General features: G+C 49.0%; 1 protein-coding gene and 1 long non-coding RNA gene across 15 annotated transcripts in view; one reads left to right on the forward strand and one right to left on the reverse strand.

Annotated features, from left to right (window-relative positions):
• The window catches only part of RNF130 (ring finger protein 130), a 684518-nt gene extending 674636 nt beyond the window's left edge, over positions 1-9882 (reverse strand). For 9 of the 13 annotated variants that reach the window (XM_078653555.1, XM_078653553.1, XM_078653551.1 and 6 more), the window contains exon 1: positions 8910-9882. In XM_078653555.1, coding sequence (XP_078509681.1) covers positions 8910-9159 — 250 coding nt within the window. In that variant the 5' untranslated portion in view covers positions 9160-9882. The remainder of the gene's footprint in view (positions 1-8909) is intronic. The other 4 variants (XM_078653561.1, XM_078653559.1, XM_078653560.1 and 1 more) reach the window with 1 other exon arrangement.
• A 262-nt stretch (positions 9883-10144) lies between these two features.
• The window catches only part of LOC144769456 (uncharacterized), a 253652-nt gene continuing 243597 nt past the window's right edge, over positions 10145-20199 (forward strand). The window contains exon 1 of one of the 2 annotated variants that reach the window (XR_013598701.1): positions 10145-10419. This is a non-coding gene — a long non-coding RNA (uncharacterized LOC144769456). The remainder of the gene's footprint in view (positions 10420-20199) is intronic. The other variant, XR_013598700.1, reaches the window with a different exon arrangement.

A 20199-nucleotide genomic window follows, 5' to 3' on the forward strand; every position in this document is an offset into this window, starting at 1 on the left:
AATCGTGAGCCTTTTACAAAGTGGATTATTATTTAAGCGCTGGGTAATGATGCTCATCTAAGAGCTGTTTCTTATTGTGTACACTGAATGTGTAAGGGCGCCAAATAATCGTGCATTTTTCAAAGTGGATGACTATTATAAGCGCTGGGCAATGATGCGCATTTAAGAGCTGTCTTGTATTTTAGCACGTTTATTTACTGGCTTGTGGCAGTGTTATTCAGGATACGGTGCAGGAAGTGAAGCAGGGTCGACCAGGGCAGCACCTGGATGGGAGACCCCTTAGGTTAACACACTGTTAATTGGATGACTGTTTGTTGGATTGTTTTGTTTTTGGGGGGAAAACAAGTATTAGTCAGTGAACTGGGTTTTTTATGAGTGTCCTGCACTTACTAATCTAGGACTGTATTACATCCAATTGAGGGTGAGAATTTGTTGTAAAGACCCTTCCAGTCCTTTTGCAGGCGTGGGAAGAGTGTTCAAGCCTCCACTGTTTTAGATTGGTGTGTCCCAAAGTCTGATCCTGCTGTTATCACACGGTGTTAATACATCTATCTATTCCAGGCATCTAACGTCGCTATTCCGTGCAGATTCTCAGCTGGAGAGGCGTGAGAACGTGGGGTCAGTCAGCACCCAGGTGTGGGGCGTCGTTACAGAAGGAGATCGCCGGCAAGTGCGCAGGACTGATCGGTAAGAGGGGTACGGGGGGCTGGCATTCATCGCTCCTGGTGGCCGCCGGGTGTGTCTACATTAGGTTTACTCACCCCTTACATAAGCGGACAAGCCGCTAGTGTTGCGGTCGCCGTCGCATGGTGCTGAAAGCCCCCTGGTGACCCTCCATCTGCAAGGTACTCACAGTTGACCTGTTGGGAACTAAGAGAGTAGGCAGCGGGTGTTTTTTGGGGTAAGCATCATGCCAGGCCCAAGGGGTGGAAAAAGGGGGTCCAGCATGGAGGCGATGATGCGGGCTATGATGCGGGAGATGAGCGACATTAGGCAACAGCTAGGACAAATTAAGGAGCGGGAAGCTCGGTTGGATGACAGAGAGAGTGAGGCACCGGGCCCGTCCGGGAGACCGATCCGCAAGAGGGTGGCACCAGTGCCAAGAGGGGAATTTGTCACTCCGCAAGGGAAACCTAGGTCCAAAAGACCCAGGGAGGCGGTCCCCACTCCAGGCCCAGTAGATCCGTTACCCACCGCGCCGCCCGCGGTGGTCCCACCCCCGCATGTGCCTACACCCACTGCACCTGAGGTGCCGGTGCCGGCAGGTCAACCAGTAGACGCTGGGTCTGCTCACGCACCGGTGCCCACAATCCCGGGTACAGGCGGGCCACACCCTGCGCCCGCCCTGCCAGCTGTGCCAGGACCACTGGGCATAACCCCAGTGGTACCTGTTGTCCCGGGGGGTAATATAGATTCAATGCCACCCGAATTGTTGTCTCAGTTAACGGCCATGATGCCATGGCTCCAAAAAGGGGGAGCCTTCCCGAGTTCTGCAGACCATGCGGCAGAGGCGGCAAGGTTTGTAGAAAAAATCAGATCGGCACCGGTCGCCGACAGTGTTGCATTGCCAATTTCTTCTCCCCTTGCAGGTCCAAGTGTTCCCCAGCTGGACGGAGTAAGAGGGCAGCCGCCCCCGGTGCCCGCACTTGGTAAGGAAGTGGCATTGCCGCTCTTGGGGGACGGTGTGATACCTTCCAGGAGCGAAAACCTAGCTCAGCATGTGTCTTTAGCTGTGAAAGAAATGATTTGGGCTGATAAATACGTGTACATTTATTCTTTATTGTTGGATAATAGGGAAATGGAGCAGGCAAAAGCACTAAAAGAGTGGATGCTCCCAAGTGAATGGAGGGCGCAGTGTACTAGATTCAGGGTTGAGGAAAATCTCAATAATTGGATGCAAGCATGGGCTGTTTTCACTGCAGTTAAGGCTGAGCGTCCTCCAGATCTGCAGGCTGCATTGGCTTGCTACTCGAGCAGGATTGTAGGGTGGAGTCAACAGTATTCTGGGGAAGCATGGAAGGGTTATGATGTCAACTTTAGGAAGGCATTGGAATTCAATAGATCATTGCCATGGGACTCGGTAGATTCCATGGCTTGGCACAAACAGTTCTCTGACACTGCACCGCCCCCTCAGTTCGGTGCGGTCAAGGCGTTCACTAGACCGCAGCAGCCCTTTCGGCCCCCCCAAACGAGTGAAGTACCTGGGAAATTTAGGGCAGGTGGGCCAGAGAAGAAAGGGGTGTGCTGGGATTTTAATAGGCGTACCTGCACAAGGGCCGCGTGTAAGTTTAGGCATGCATGTGCCTCCTGTGGGCACCCCTCTCATCCAGAAACTACCTGTAGGTCCAAGCAAGGTAACACAGGACAGAGGGGTAGGGGAAAGCCTTTATAAGTCAGACAGGTCACGCCCCCCCACTCCAGTGGATGTGGTGGCAATGATTCCATTGTTGAACAGATACCCTGACCACAAAGCAGCCACCCTACTCCAGGAAGGTTTTTCTAAAGGTTTTAGGATCCCGGCCGGGGGATACACAGGCAGTGCGCACTGTAGAAATCAATTATCAGTCACACACAATCCGGCTGTTGTGGCCGCAAAAATTGACAAGGAGCTTTCCTTAGGCAGGATATCTGGCCCTTTTTCTGCAGTACCAGTACACAATTTTGTGTGTTCCCCACTGGGAGTTGTCCCCAAGAAAGAGAAGGGGCAATTCAGATTGATTCATAACCTGTCAGCGCCAAAGGGGGCCTCACTGAATGATGCCATTGACGAAGGTATTTGTAGTGTTAAGTACGCCTCTTTTGATCAGGCTGTTACCTTATTGCAGGCCACTGGACCCGGGGCGCTGATGGCGAAATCAGACATAGAGTCCGCCTTCCGCCTCCTCCCAGTCCACCCGGCGGACCAGCATCTTTTAGGTTTCACCTTTAGGGATAGGTTCTACATGGACAAATGCATGCCTATGGGTTGTTCTATTTCTTGCGCCTACTTTGAGATGTTTAGTTCTTTTCTTGAATGGGCCATGAGACAAGTGACGGGCCATCAAAGGGTCATGCATTACTTAGATGATTTCCTCTTCCTTGGTACAGCGGGTTCTCAGGAGTGCGCACTAGCATTGCAGGAGTTTTGCGTGCTCATGCGGGCTTTTGGGGTCCCGCTTGCGCCTGGGAAGACGGTGGGCCCGACCACCTGCTTGGAATTTCTGGGCATCGAGATTGACTCAATTGAGAGATGTTTTAGACTACCTAAGGACAAGGTGTGCAAATTCAAGACATCGCTACAGTTATGCCTCCGGAAGGAGAAGGTCACTCTGCAGCAATTACAGGAGGTGGTAGGGCAATTGAATTTCGCACTAAGAATCATCCCAATGGCTCGCCCCTTCTCTCGCTCCATCGCGCACGCGATGAAGGGGCTGAGGGAAAAGCACCACCGCACGCGCCTATCGTCTGAAATTCGCCAGGATATGCTTATTTGGATGGCATTCCTGGAGGATTTTAACGGTAGGGTGGTCTGGCCCGACCCGCTCACGACATCAGCGGAGTTGGGTCTATGGACCGATGCGGCCGGTAGTGTGGGCTTTGGTGCCATCCTAGGGAATAGGTGGGTCGCTCAACGATGGCCAGAAGAATGGAACACATGGGGTTTGCTCAGCAACATTGGCTTCCTGGAACTTTTTCCAATATGGGTGGCACTGATGGTTTGGCCCGAACACCTATGTAACCAATCAGTGGTGTTTTGGTCAGATAACATGACAGTGGTGGAATGTATCAATCAGCAGGGGGCGCGGTGTCCTTTCATACTTCGTCTGATCAAAGAAATTGTTCTGCGGTGCCTTAAACTGAATGCTAATTTTAGAGCCAAACATGTCCCTGGTGTTTTAAACAATGCTGCTGACTCCCTTTCTCGCTTCAAAATGCAGGTTTTCAGGGAACATCTCCCCACAGCAGACCCCTCGCCAGCACACTTCCCAGCAGTACTTTGGCAGATTGGTGCCCCAGATTACAGGACCTCGTGGTCGCTAGCCTAGCCCCCAGGACCAAGACGGCTTACGAAGGGGCGTTTCTGTCTTATTGTTCTTTCTTGGGGCCACAATGGGAAGTGCTTTGGGCGAAGGAGGATGGGTTTGCAGCCTATTTAGAATGGATGCACAAAGAGGGGCGCTCAGTGGCAGCGGCGACCAGACATAGGGCAGCAGTGTCATTCTTCGCTCAAGCTAGGGGCTTCAGGGATCCCACTAATACCTTTATGATACGCAAGGCTTTAAGGGGATGGCGCCGTATTCAGGGACACCAGAAGGATAAGAGGAAGCCCATGGGGTTGGCCCGGCTAACAGCCTTACTGGGCACGCTGGAGGTTGTTTGTAACTCGGAGTGGGAAGTGCTTCTTTTTAAGGCGGCATTCTCCCTGGCATTTTATGGGGCGCTGAGAATTAGTGAACTTGTGGCAGGATCCAAGTCTGACATATTAGGTGGCTTGCAGAAGGCTGGGGTGACGATAAGGGGTGACACCATGTGGGTGATTATCCAGAAATCAAAGACCGATCAAGAAGCTAGGGGTCACACCATAGTTCTGCAACGGGCACCCGCCAACCCGTGCTGCCCGGTGAGGCACGTAGAATCACTCATGGGATTATTGGTCGGTTCAGCAGGCAGGGCGTTGCTTTGTCACGCCGACGGGAGTCCCTTGACCAGGTATCAATTCAGGAGAGTGTTCGAAATAGGGGTTACAAAAGCGGGTCTTGATCCTAGAGATTTTGGATCTCATTCCTTCAGGATTGGGGCAGCAACTGAGGCGGTGGCGGGGGGCCTCCCAGTGGAAAGAGTGAAGACAATTGGGAGGTGGTCGTCAGACTGCTATAAACGTTATGTTCGGATTGACATGCTCTGATTACCTGTCACTCACGCTTGGTCTCTTTTCCGCTCTCTTACAGTTTCTCAGACCTGTTACGCAGGGGAGGAATCTGTCGTCGGGCACCGCCAATATTCATCGGCACGGAGCAACGAACAGGAAACAACAAAGAACAATGTCTGGATTGTCGGTCATTCATATGTGAAGCGAGCGGAATGTGTCTTCCTGTCAGGTGACAAGAAGGAAAAGGCGGCACAACTAGGGTTGAATATCACGTTCTTTGGCAGAGGAGGGTTGAGTCTTCACGAGTTTAGGGGATTCTTCCAAGGGCTGTTAGCACGCCAGCGGGCTCCACCGTCAGTGGTGATACTTCACCTTGGGGAGAACGATTTGGCGACACTGGGCAGGCGCATCTTGATTGAGGAGATTATCTCAACAGCGGGTTGGATAGCTAGGACCTGCCCCGGGTGCACACTAGTATGGTCACAACTAATACCTCGACTTCAGTGGCGGGGGGGTCATTCGGTCAGGGCGTTGAATCACTCGGTAAAGAGGATCAACACACGGTTGGATAGGTTGTTTCGAACCCCCGTGTTACAGTCAATACCTCATGGGTGCATCTGGGGTCAAAAGTATTACTTAAAGGACGGGGTTCATCTGACAGAAGAAGGTAATGTCCTATGGGCTGACAATATCTGGGCTTGGCTAGAGGGCTGGGGTAGGAGGAATGTGTCCTTAGGCAGGGGCTAGAGGGGGAGGCCAGATCGTCGGTTAACAATACTGGCCTGTGGCGGTAAGGTCATTATCGGTGAGCACATATTTGAGGTCTGAGGGGGCGGGCATCATCCTATGGAGGTTCCCGCCCGGGGGGAGGGGCCTGCGGGCCACTCCCAGTACTCCAGGGGCAAGGTAATATGCAAAGGAGCGCGGGTAGGAGTAGTTCACGCTTTCCTTAGGCTGGTAGCCACCCCGCGCGCGTGGACTCATGACGCCACCGGCGCAGAGTAAGGGCCCTCCTTTAGTGGGTAAATGGAGTTTGGGGCGTAGACCGGGCAATTCCCGGGGTAACACTGCGCATGCGCACTTCTAGGGGGAAGGCGCAGCTTGTAGGACCTGACACCGGTAGTGACCCTGCCATATGGCCAGAAATGTACAAAAATCAAGGTAGGATGTTTAGTTTAAGCTAGGAACAACTTGTATTAGAGTTTTGTTAAGGTCAGGCTCTCAAACTTGTTGATAACGATTGTATAACTGAATGTCCTGCTGATTTTTGTATTCATTGTTGATTATGCAATTAAAACCCTTTTTTAATTTCATACTTTAATAAATACGGCCGGGCGACTAGCGCCCGCCTTCCAAAAAGTAAAACACGTCTCGTGTCCACGTTCCTTGGTGTTGGGTGCCGGATTGGGGGGGAGGCGGCAGCTAGTCGCTGACCATGCGACCGTATCGAAAGTTAACACATGCCGGTGAGGGAGTCGTAAATGGAAACACCTGTAGTGCGTGCGCAGTTCAATCATAAAGGTATAGAATACCCTGTGTAACTACGGGTAATCAAATGCGAGGTGCACACTAGATGGGTAGGAAATCATGCTGTGCAATTAAAAAACAGGTGAATATACCGGCGCAATATGGGTGTTGTTGGGGGGGGGGTTAACAGGGGCGGATCGAATGGCCGAAGAAGGTAGTGCTTACCAGGTGGGTGGGCGGGTTCAGTGGGGCTCACAATGGTGTGTGAGCCTGGAGTATCAATTATCTATAAGAAAAGACACGCGGGTGAAGGGGATGAAAATGCAGAAATGAAAATGCAAATCCTGAAAAGTACCTACCTCTTTGATGCACTTCAGAACCTGGTACATTATTTTATGGAACACTGACAATGGAAGCTGCGAAGGGCAATTCTTAAGGCAGTCAGTAAATTGAAAAGTCTTAATTGTGGATACATAAGCTGGGAGGTGTTTAAATTCAGCTTCGACTCGACATTGGGGTATGCCGAGCCCATGTCCAGTTTAAGCAAGAACTTAACACCTCCAAAACATACATGTGAGGTGAAGAATGGGAGTCCACCCAGAATTCATTGTTAAGGATCCCAAGGTTAATGCAGACCCTCAAGTTGCCATTTTACATGTGCGCCACTATTAAAAGGGAACCACAACAATTCTCTGGGTTCAGTGACAACAAGATCGCACATCTTCTTCAGTTCATCCTCTGTCGTCTCTTGAACTAAAAAAGGTACAATCCTCAATGTGTGCTTAATTGGTTTGGTCCCATGTTTAAACTCATATTTCCCTAACTTTGAAGTAAACACTTTTTCAAAATCTTTTAAAATATTATAACAATGTTAAAAATCCCCTTTGCCACCCAGCAGGATTTGTTCTTTAGCACCTGGTCTCAGTGTCATACCAAACAACTCGTGGGGATACCAACCTGTACAATTCACTGACCGGCAGATTACGAGGACAGTTTGGAGGATGAGTATTTGATTAAGCTAGCAAACCACAGGTGTACATATTACTGAACTGCTTAAATCAATAAAACGTTGCTACCCACATACAAGCGTCACCAACAAACAGTAAGTAAATATCAGGACTAGAGGGCAGTAGGCACGTTGCTGCAAGGTTATAGGTGTCACCAACAAGCAGGAAATAAGTCCTAGAGGTACATAGAACAATTGGAGATCAGTGTGAATATCACTGACCAGTCATGGCAAGTGCGTTATAACAACACAGAAAGGAATATGACATCCCTATCAGAGATTATGTCGACTCTTTGACGTCACAAACAGGGTATGTACTTCATCCTCACAAGTACTCAGCAATGCAGGATTTAAAATTAAGCAAACATATAAACCACTCGTTAAATATTTTCAAGTCAAGGAACGACCTGCGCCTGCCAAAACGTATTTTAAATCAATTCATATAAATAAATAAAGCGCACACGAAAAGCATCAGACCTCAATTGACAACTATAGGCAAGTCACGGCTAGAACAGGACAACAAAACAGCCAGCAGAGAAAAACAACTAAGTTTGGGAAGCTCTAATATCGCTAATACATTTAACATAACACTACGCAAATGTAATGCTGCACAAAAGCCCCCAAAATAAAACAAACACCAAAATCGGAGTATGTTGAAATAACAAGAGCGCATCTACTAGGCTCAGCTGAAGGTGAGAATGATAAGAAGCAGAAAGCCAGCAAAGTCCAAGGGAAGTCGAGAGGCTTGCCGCGACATTTCACTTCGAAATGTAAGTAGTCACCCTGAGATCTGTCCAGCGCCATTTTTTTAAAAGAGTAAATTGTCTCCCATTAGTGAGGATGACTGGTGTTGCATGCTGCAAGAGGGTCAACATCATCACAGAGAACAGCCAGATCACTGAGCAGTGGTTACACATGAATTAGCAAGAAAAGAAATGAGTAGCTCAGACTAATGTTGGTTAAATATTTGGTGAGCACCAGTTTGAGTCTTTCAAACTTTAAAACCTACTGTATCTCATCTACAGGTCACTTCTGCCAAATTTCTTATATACATAATTGAAAACTGTTGTAATATTGACTCCAAAAATTATCACAGGCATACAATTATATTATAAATTAATAACACGTCACGACACTGATGTTGACAAAATCGGGCAGCGGTTGTACTTCATTTTTGTTCACTCAACTTGGGTAAACGAACAAGCGGTCAGAGCTCTAAAACTGCCCCTGTCCCATGAGCAGGTAGGTCATCCAGTTTGACTCGTGGGACTTGTCTTGGTTTTCGTGAATGGATAAAGGGACTACAAATTACAAAGTGGAACGGAAAAACTGGACTGGATGAGCTACTTAAGCATGGAATTCAGTAACTTGGGAGCTCTGAAAGGCAAATTAAGGGGCCGCTATAAAGATCGTAATGTTGCATCTGCCCTATACACATAAACACACGCGCCACAATCTCGTTACATATCTTGACGGAAGCAGTAGTTCTTTACTGGACCTTTCCTTTTCTGTTATGTTTAAGACTGCGCCACCCAGTCGAGGAACAGCATAAAAGACACACATAGACTTTAAAACTGCAAGATTTACCTCCATGGATGGGCAGTGGTGCCAATACCACGCCTTTGGTCTCTATTTTGGGCGAGTCAAGCCCATAGCGCCCATCAATCCGCAAATGCATGGGACTACCGCCTGGGAACAAGAGGGTCACATTCACCACAGCGTTGTAATATTCCACATTCGGGTTCTCTGCTCTTGCCTGCTGGATCCCCAAGAACATCCACAGTAGGCACACAGACAAGAGGCAGTACGAAGGGCGTAGAAGAAACCTCAGATTCATTGTCAGTAAATAACAGTGCGGAGAATTCAAAGGCAAAAAATCTCCCCTGTGAGGGTCTTTGGAAAGCCAAAACACAGAAGTATCTAAGAAAAATCCTCAGGTGACGTAAGCACGTTTTAGGTTTTAAAACCGAACATACCAATTTCCTGTTGAACTTCACATCTTCTGCTCCATGGCACAAAGGTGACCCCTTGCGGAGGCTGGAAATTAGCCCAATGTCTTCAGTGGATTCAGAAAGATCAACAATATTCAAAACCAAATGTTATTAAGTAAAACAGGTTTCAGGAAAAGCCTCGGCAAGTGGCAAAGAAATATAATTTGACCATCTAAACTCGGGGAAAGAAACCTTATGTACATCACATTATCCAGACTGCTTTAAAACGTATTTTCATGTTTGAAGAATGGCTTAGCCGAGAGCAACAACGTTCAAAATTATGAAGCAGAAGAAAGCAATCTTGGTCCAGGTAAAGATACATCATTTGTTCAATGGCGCTGACAAGAGAACCATGATCGAGTACTGAAGGTCTTGACTAAAGGAAAAAACATTTCTTCTCCGCTAAACATCTGTCGGCTATTTCCACGGATGTCTGTGAAATCAACCTAATGTCCGCTGCCTGCCGTTAATCTCTTAACAGATGTCGTCTGCCCGTAATGTCAGTACTTCCCGGTCGCACAACAACCGATTCCACAGCTAAACATATTATGGGAGTCGGCTGACAGTGGGAGGGACCCGTATGTGTAAAATAGCCTAGGATTGGAGCAGTGGCAGCTTCTCGGCCAAGAATTAGAGCATTGGCGGTTCTGCAGCCAACCATAGTGCATAGCACAAAATTCCGAATTGCTGATTGGATGAGAAGTCCGCACATGTCTCTCTCACAGTCCTTGAAGTGCTGCTGGCTCCGCCCCTCGACGGGTGTCGCACTGATAGGAGTGGGCTGGGGTTTGGCTGGAGGTGCACGTGAGGCGAGAGACAGTTAGGTTGTGGCCGGGTGCTATAAACCGTTCTCGACACGGACAGGGTGTGATGCTGCTTCTGCCCGCTATTCTGGATGGGGAGACAGAAGAATGGAGAGAGAGAGAGGAAAGAGGCGGAGATAAGGCAACCCGGAGCAGGGCTGACCGTGGGTGGTCGGAGTTAGTTGCATTCTGGTCTGCTGGCGGATGACGGATGGGTTTGTTCATGTCTGCGGCTGGACAAACAGGCATTGTTTACTCTGTCCACACCTTGGGGCTTCAGTTGGGCCCTGTACTGTTAAATAGGTCCGTAGCCAGAGTTATACGTTTTGGCGGCATATTGCCCAACAAAATGACCACAGGTGGTTCGGTGTGGGAAGTAACCGTTTCTATCTACAGAACCTGTTCGAAAAAGTATTTTAATGTTGGTGATATTTGAAAACATCAGTTTTTTTTTGTATAATTAGGTACTACATGATCCTGAAGTGTGTTTGGAGGAAATGGGTGACAAATTGTTAATATTCGAACACGCTAATCAAAACTGAACATAATATAATAACACATATTAGAGCAATTTCAATAATCACGTTAATCAAAATAGGCTATAATTTAAATCTGGCTTTACAGTGAATTTGGGTTCTATTCCATTTTTTAGCATAAATTATGGCAAATAATTCATTAAAGTTTCTTTGAAGGATTTTACTAACAGCAACTTCGTAGGTATGGTTGCTGTTGGTTGATCCAGTAAGTAACGGTAGGCTAAAATATGTGTAAACTAGTAAATTTTGAAGCACATCTGGCCAAAACCGTCAGTACGCTGCAATTACTTTTAAAGTACATTTTGGTGTCAGCTTATCACGACACACACTGCCAATTCTATTACAGGACCGGAGGCTCAGATTATGCTTCTCAATCTTTACTGCATAAAACACAGCAGCCAATGAAAATGTATATTTTCACAAAACAGTAACAAAAAACTGCATTACCCATGAACACCCATGAGCATAGGCACGCCCCCACAGTCCATAAGAACCCCCTGCGTGCTCCCATCATCCTCTTTCTTTGCTGCTCACAAGCCAGAGTTAAGTGCACCTTCCCTGTCCCCTCACTCTGCTTGTTGGTCTGGGGGTGCTTTGGGAGATTGTTTTTCAATTGTATTGGAGTTAATGCGGGTCATTCCGCTCCCTATTTGAGGACATAGGTGCTACATTTCTGGCGTGTGTGAAAAATATTGTGTTTGTCTGCTGCTCGCGAGTAGCGCTCTCACCTCGCGTTACACTTGTTATTTGGGCCGATCTTTCTCTGAGGTCGCTGCCGCTGGGGAGCGCGCGCGTGCCAGCGCGAATGTGACGGTCTTTGACCGGCGAGGGGCCGCCGCGCATACCAGGAGAGCCCCGTTACCGGCAGCCTGAGGGCGCGCAGGAGCTCCCTGATACGCCCTGCGTAGAGGCCGGGTGGCTCACGGCCGACGCGCGCGCCCAAAAACGCTGACCATTTGGGCTTGTTTTTAGTAGGTTTTGGTAGCGTTTTGGGCGGCGCGCCTCGGCACGTTACCAGAGCACACAGGAACGCGCGTTTTGCGCGTTCTACACACCGGCTGGCCTCTCGTGACACCGCCAGTCCTGTGGTTGTAAAATTTATATGGCCCAGAGTGAGCACACGCTCTATGCATTGTTAGGGCCTGGGTCTCTGACCATATAGACTACAGCTTTGCTGAGGGGGTTTGGGTAACGTTGAAAGTTTATTATATATCTGTGTGCAGTGGGCTGACCCCCCCCACCACCCTCAAGATCTGCCAGGGTTTATCACTTGTGTTACCTTTGTCCATTGCACCATGAAGAATTGGGCTAAGTACCCTGAGGAGGAGGAGGCAGATGGGGAGGAGACTACTGACGTTCAGCAGGAGGCTGTCCTGGAGGATAATATTGTCGAAGCTTTGGATGCCTCGGTCCAGGCTTCAGTTAATCGAGCCATGGAGACGAAGGTCCCCCAGACTGTGCAACAGGCACTAGCAGTGGCCCTGCGCCCCATAAGAAAACAGCTGGAAGGCTTTGCTAGGCGCCACGGCTATGATAGACACAAGAAGCAAAAGCGGGCTAATCCCGCTACCTCTACAGCAGGTTCAGACGAACGTCAGCTATGGCCGCATGCCCAGTCCATGGCTTCCTTGCCGGATCGCGACGCCTTAGATCAGCCACGTTCTGGCGGTAAGGCGAAGAGTAAGCGTCATATAGTAGTGGACACGGATACCACCACCACAAATACTGATACCAATACAGACACTGATACCTCGGAGGAACAGCCTCCGCCTCCTAAGAAGGCCAGGCCGGCTCCCAAGACGGCTGAGGACAAGACCCCCAGGGCCTTTCATTTTGATCCTTCCGATATAATTCATCCTCGGTCTTCGGACTGGGTCCCGCCAGCGGAGGTCTCGGACTACATTCACGACCACCTCCGGAAGAGTTTCACTAGGGAGGTCCGCAACCGACTGCGGTCGGAGTGCCCACGTCCAGATATACCGGACAATGTCGCTGACACTCCGGAGATTGATGCTAGTATGCTAACCTTTTTGAAGAAATTTTCAAAAGATCCCAAAAGAGGGCTGGACAGGGCCTGGCAGGGCTGTCAGGACAAGATGCTTGATGTTATTGGTCCCCTGGCGAAGATCTTAGAGATGGCCCTGGCGGCCAAGGAAGGGGCGACACCTGTGGATCCAGACATCTTGGCTGAGTGGACTCAGCGCGCGATTTGCTTTCTCGGCAACGCTAATTGCGCCGTCTCTTCTGAGAGGCGCAAGTCCTTGCTGCTCAGAATGGACGGCAATTTGACGGAACTTGCAGAGGCGGAGCCGGGTCCCCTGGCTGGTGGTTGTCTCTTTGGAGACCGTTTCGTTAAAGATGTCACCAAATATGTAGGTACTTTCACCGCATTGGATAAGGCCCAGAGCGGTATCAAACGCGCACTCACGCAGGGTGTTTTCAACAGGGCCGGGCGAGGCGGGGGTCGCTCGTCAGGCCGAGGTTTCCAGAGAGGCTCCCAGAGAGGAGATTTTGGTCGCGGCCGGGGTGAGTGGGACTCCACCCGCGGTGGCACCTTCTATCCGTCTCGGAGAGGTTTCAACAAAGGACGTTTCCAGTCGGGGAACAACAGAGCAAGTTTCAAGGCACACCAAAGTTCCGGTGAGTGTACCAGATGTGTCTCTTCTTCCATTGGGGGGTCGCACGCAGCATTGTCTTCTGCAATGGCAGGCGTTAACTCAGGATGCTTGGGTCTTACAGACCATTCAGGGGTTCAACCTAGAATTTTATTCTCCTCCAGCGCAAGCGTTTCCCCCGCCACCTCTCCATTTTTCCCAACTAGATCACAGTTTCATAGAAGCAGAGGTGGCAGACTTGCTGAGGAAGGGCGCGATAGCTCCATGCCAGAGAAGCCCTCGCGGCTTCTCCAGCAACGTCTTTGTAGTTCAAAAGAAAGGAGGTGGCAACAGGCTAGTGCTCAACCTCAAAGACTTCAACCAGTATCTGATGTACAACCATTTCAAAATGGAGGGTATTCACATGTTAGCGGATTTGTTACAGGAAGGAGATTGGATGGTACGGCTGGATCTGAAAGATGCATATCTTTCTATTCCGATTTTTCCTCCACATCGCAGATTCCTGCAGTTTCTTTGGAACGGCCGTTGGTACGAGTATTTGGCTCTTCCTTTCGGTCTCTCCTCGGCTCCCTGGTGTTTCACCAAAGTAATGAAACCAGTGGTAGCCTATCTCAGAGAGAGAGGAGTGCGAATGATCATTTACCTCGACGATATCCTGATCATGGCGCAGGATCGGTCTGCTTTGCAGCAACAGCTGACCATGACTACTTCGCTGTTACAACGCCTAGGGTTTGTGATAAATCTGAAGAAGTCCGTGGTGACCCCTTCTCAAGTGATAGATTTTCTGGGGTTCACGATCAACTCCCTCACGGCGCAACTGTGTCTTCCACAGGCGAAGTTGAGGGAGTTGAAGAAGGAGATCACGAAGTTACTGGACAGTCAATTGGTCACGCTCAGGAAGCTGGCCAGGATTGTAGGGGTTCTAGCGTCATCAATCCAGGCGATATTTCCAGGTCCTTTACACTACAGAGCCCTCCAACGCCTGAAGATCAGGCATCTTCAAAAGGGTCTCTCGTATACGGACTCGGTTCCGCTTACGGACGAAGTTCGGAACGATCTCCAGTGGTGGCTAGGCCACGTGGATGCCTGGAACGGCAGGGCGATCTTCGGGTCGCGGCCGGACGTAGTGATCGAGTCGGACGCCAGCAGATGGGGCTGGGGCGCGCGCTGTGGAGATGTTTCCACAGGCGGCAGGTGGTCCTCACAGGATCTAGAACTTCACATAAATTGTTTGGAACTTCTGGCGGGATCGTTCGCGGTCCGCACGTTATCCCCGAGGCAGACGTCATGTTGCATCCTCCTGCGTCTGGACAATGTGTCCGCAGTGAGATATATCAACAAGTTGGGCGGCACGAGGTCGTCTCTTCTTGTCCAAATAGCCAAGGATTTCTGGCATTACTGCCTTCAGAACCAGATATCGGTGATAGCGGAGTACATCCCGGGTCAGTCCAACCAGGTGGCGGACTGGCACTCCAGACACTTCAGACACTTGCGGGATTACAGCAACTGGAAGCTGCTTCCCCAAGTATTCCTCTGGTTGCAAGCGATTTGGGGTCCATTTCAGACGGATCTGTTCGCCTCCAGGTTGACGTACCAACTTCCCCGGTTCTTCAGTTGGAGACCGGATCCGATGGCGACAGCGACGGATGCATTTCTGCAGGATTGGTCGCAAGGGACCCAGTATGCGTTTCCTCCCTTTCTGTTGATCCCCAGAGTGATGACTCGGGTGATACGGCAAGAGGCGGAAATCGTCATGGTGACTCCATGGTGGACGTCACAAGCATGGTTTCCCAAATTGTTGCAGTGGAGCTGCGACCGCCCCCGGCTCTTGCCGGATTTGAAGTGGCTGTTGCAGGGCCCTCGTCAGGAGCAACATCCGTTGCTGTTCGAGGGCAGGTTAACCCTGATGGCATGGAGGCTTTCCATGTCGCTCGGTCAACAACTTTCGTTCGGCCATCTCGGCGGGGCATACCCGGGTGGACGGTAGACCAGTGGGCATGCACCCGGTTGTTTGTAAGTTGTTAAAGGGCATCAGGGTAGCCAACCCTCCCAAACCCAAATATACGGGTTTATGGGATGTCTCAGTTGTTATTTCATTGTTTAACAGATGGCCGGTTAATTCTCTCCTGTCCAGGAAGCAATTATCGGCAAAACTGGCCATGTTGCTTTGCCTATCGTCTTGCAGAAGATCTTCGGATGTCAGAGCGCTCGACGTAACAGGTAGAGTGTTTACCCCGGAAGGGGTTTCTTTTCATATTACAGGTCGTACTAAAACATTGTCTCGACATATATCTTATAATGCTTTTCCTGAAAATGAAAAACTATGTGTGGTCCAATGTTTGAAGACTTACGAGGAATGTACGAAGGCCTTGCGGCTGCAGGGCTGTTCCCAACTATTGATTGCTATTCAAAAGCCCTTTAAACCGGTGGTGGCTGCCACTATTGCTAGATGGCTTCGCTTCATTATGAAAGAAGCAGGTGTTGATACACAGATTTTTGGTGCTCATTCGGTAAGAGGTGCTATGGCGTCAAAGTCATATGGTTTAGGATCAAGTATCCAGGATATCATGCGTTGTGCAGATTGGTCCTCTGATTCAACGTTTAAAACGTTTTATTATAAGCCGGTGGGAGATATTGCTTCAGTGGTATTTAATCAGCGTTAAACTAGCATAATCTGAGCCTCCGGTCCTGTAATAGAATCAAAAATTTGCTAGCATTCGCGACAAGAATTTTCAATTCTATTAAGGACACGGAGGCGAGGATTATCCCACCCGGCTTAATGTACTGTATGTATTAAGCTTACCCACCCTTTTATGCAAGGATTACGGTGGTGTTATTTCCTTTATTTCAGGATCTGATAAGAAGTCGGATTGATCGATTCCGGATGTCAGGATGTTACACCTGAAGCTGTTCTTCCACGTTGGAGGATTGTGACTGTTCAAGTTTTGTTGGACTTGTTTCGCCTCAAAGAAAGAGGATGATGGGAGCACGCAGGGGCTTCTTATGGACTGTGGGGGCATGCCTATGCTCATGGGTGTTCATGGGTAATGCAGTTTTTACTGTTTTGTGAAAATATACATTTTCATTGGCTGCTGTGTTTTATGCAGTAAAGATTGAGAAGCATAATCCTCGCCTCCGTGTCCTTAATAGAATTGAAAATTCTTGTCGCGAATGCTAGCAAATTTTTGATCCACCACCACCTACCATACTGAAATGGGGATACATTGTAGACGGATTATTTACATGCTTTGAAAGCACTGTGTTCCTAATTTTAGCTAACCAATGCCCTTGCGGATTTGAAGGGCCACAAAAGAGTAAGGCCTCCCAAACGCAGCCCCTAAGTGCTCAAGTTTAATATAACAAATATCAATGTAGGATGGCATGAGATAGAATAGAGGAAGGCAGACTATCTGAGAGCAGTAAAAACAGCAAATGTTTAAATCCAGAATGTCAGAGCAGATGTGTCTGGTGATCGTTTAAAGTGCTGAGAATAAAAAATTAGCTAGCTATCGCCCCAAGAATTTTCAATTCTATTAAGGACACGGAGGCGAGGATTATGCTTCTCTTTCTTTTAATGCTACACACAGCAGCCAATGAAAATCGTTGTACATGTAAAACAAACTACATTTCCCATGATGCAAACATACATCACTTCCTGTCATGGCCCATAAGAACTAGGCAACACCGGATATAGTCCTCTTTCTTTGCTACGAACGAGAGTCCATTAACAACACTGATCCAACATGAATCACTTCCAACGTGGAAGAACAGGCAACTGGAAAGAATTCCACCAATCCGCAAGACATTCAGTCCATCTTCTTTTCAGAACCTGAAAAAATGAGAAAAATACGCCCGTAAATTCTGTCAAACAGATCATATCAGGGTGGGCATAATATTACAGTACATGTAATAAACCGGGTGGGATAATCCTCGCCTCCGTGTCCTTAATAGAATTGAAAATTCTTGGCGCGATAGCTAGCTAATTTTTTATTCTATTACAGGACCGGAGGCTTCGTATTATGCTAGTTTAACGCTCTTGAAACACCACAGAGGAAATATCACCCACCGGTTTGTAATAAAACTGTTTAAAAGTAGATTCTGAGGACCAATCCGCTGAACGCATGATGTCCTGAACAGTACATCCCAACATAAAACTCTTAGATGCCATGGCACCACGTACAGAATGAGCACCAAACATTTGGGTATTAATCCCCGCCTCCTGCATAATATATTTCAACCACCTGGCTATAGAAGCCGCAGTAACAGGCCTGAAAGGCTTTTGCAAGGCAATGAGTAACTGGGTAACACCTGCCGGTCGTAAAGACCTTGTACATTCCTCATAAACCTTGAGACAATTCACCACACAAAGTTTCGTATTGGAAGGAAAAGCATGATAGTCAATACTACTAGACATCGTCTTAGTCCTGGCCGTAATATTGAAAGAAACTGCTTGAGGAGTAAACACTCTACCTGTAATATCAAAGGCTTTGACGTCCAATGACCGCCGACATGCCGCCAGACAGAACAGCATAGCTAACTTGGCTGAAAGTTGTTTCCTGGACAATAATTCATTCTGAGGCCAACTATTGAACAAGGCAAGAACCAGAGAAACATCCCACAGGGAGGTGTACTTAGGCCTAGGCGGATTCGCCACCCTGATCCCCTTTAAAAGTTTACAAACAAGGGGATGCATGCCAACAGGCTTACCCTCAAACTGAGAATGACCCGCCGAAATCGCGGAACGGAAATTGTTAACTGACCGATAAGCCAAACCCTCGGAAGCTTTCAAGGAAAGGAAATTCACAATGCAGGGTAATCCTGCCCCCACGGGATCCACGCGTTGTTCCACGCACCAACAAACCCAACCCTTCCAGGCTGAAGCGTACCATTTCCTCGTGGAAGGGGCCCAGGCTTGATCGATAAAGGCTGAAGCCTGCTCCGAAAACTCCGGCATTTACCAACGTTTCCTGAAAGTCTCCAGGCCATCAGGGACAGACGTCCCGAAATCACCATTGGATGAGTCTCTCCCTGAGGGCCCTGGAGTATCGTCGGAAATTCCGGGATCCTCCTGGGAAGATCGCAACTGATCTCCAGAAGGCTCGGGAACCAAGGTTGCGATTTCCAGAGGGGTGTCACTAGGATCATCTCCGCCCTCTGACGCACTATCCGTGAGTATACTCGCGGAATCAATATGAATGGCGGAAACGGTTAATTCAGGGACTGAGACCAGTCCTGCGTGAATGCATCCGTCGCCAGAGCCGACGGATCCGGCCTCCAACTGAAGAACTGAGACATCTGCCGATTCAACCTGGATGCAAAGAGGTTGATCTGGCAAGACCCCCATATCCTCTGCAACCAATGAACCACCCGCGGGTGGAGCTGCCAATCGCTGTAGTCCCTGAGGTGGCGGGAATACCAATCCGCCACTACATTCGACTGACCCGGTATGTACTCGGCTACAACCGATATCTGACGACTCAGGCAGTAGTGCTAGAAGTCTTTCGCTATCTCTACTAACATGGAGGATCTTGTACCTCCCAGTTTGTTGATATAGCGCACCGCTGAGATGTTGTCCATCTACAACAGTATGCAACATGACACGTTCTTGAGTGACAGAGTTTTGATCGCAAACGTTCCGGCCAGAAGTTCTAAACAGTTTATGTGGAGATCCAGTTCTTGCAGGGACCATCGCCCTCCTGTAGAAACATCGCCGCAGCGTGCACCCCAGCCCCAGCGGCTGGCGTCGGACTCAATGACCACCTCTGGAACTGAACCGAAAATGGCTCGACCGTTCCAAGCTTCCACGTGGCCCAGCCACCACTGAAGCTCTTGCCGCACCTCCGTGGACAGAGGAATCAGGTCCGTGTATGAGAGACCCTGCTGTAAATGCTGGATCTTCAATCTCTGCAGGGCCCGATAATGTAAAGGGCCCGGAAAGATCGCCTGAATGGATGATGCCAGAAGACCTACGATCCTGGCCACCTGTCAAAGCGAGACAGTCTGTTTGGACAGAAGTGCACGTAGCTCCTTCTGGATATCGCGTAACTTGGACCTGGAAAGGCTTAACTGAGCCGTGTTGGAATCGATCACAAACCCCAGGAAATCTATCTTCTGGGTTGGACAGAGAACGGACTTGGTCTCGTTGACCACAAATCCGAGGTTTTGCAGCGTAACAATGGTCGTGTGCAGGTGCACACTCGCCATGTCTCTTGACTGAGCCATGATCAGTATATCGTCTAGATATACTATCATGCGAATCCCTTGCTCCCTGAGGTAGGCCACCACAGGCTTTAACACCTTGGTGAAGCACCAAGGAGCTGACGAGAGACCGAAAGGAAGGACCAAATATTCGTACCACCGGTCTCTCCACTGGAACTGCAGGAACCTCCGATGTGGAGGAAAAATCGGCACAGAGAGGTAAGCGTCCTTCAAGTCCAGGCGGACCATCCAGTCCCCCTGCTTCAGAAGATCCGCTAATAGATGGATGCCCTCCATCTTGAAGTGTTTGTAAACCATGTAACCATTGAATTCCTTCAAGTTGAGTTCCAACCTGTAACCGCCACCTTTCTTCTGGACTAGAAAAATATTGCTGCAGAAGCCGCGAGGGCCCTTGTCGCAGCGAGCTATCACATGCTTCTACAGCAATTCTCCTACTTCGGAATCTATAAAAGTGCATTCTGTTTGGGAAAAAGACAGCTGTCTGGGGTACCTGACCTGAACGGGAACCTGAAAGAAATCGAGATGAAAACCCTGTACAGTTTCTAAAATCCATGCATCTTGAGACAATTGAACCCAATTTTGAAAGAAATGACGAATACGCCCCCCGAGAGGGAGTGGAAACATATCCGGAGCACTCACCTGAAGATTCTGTGGCTTGGAAACCACCACGGTATGGTCCCCTGTTGAATTTCCGCTTATTGAGGCGCTGCCTG

Source organism: Lissotriton helveticus, chromosome 7 (assembly GCF_964261635.1).
Source record: "Lissotriton helveticus chromosome 7, aLisHel1.1, whole genome shotgun sequence".
In the NCBI taxonomy this organism is placed as follows: domain Eukaryota; kingdom Metazoa; phylum Chordata; class Amphibia; order Caudata; family Salamandridae; genus Lissotriton; species Lissotriton helveticus.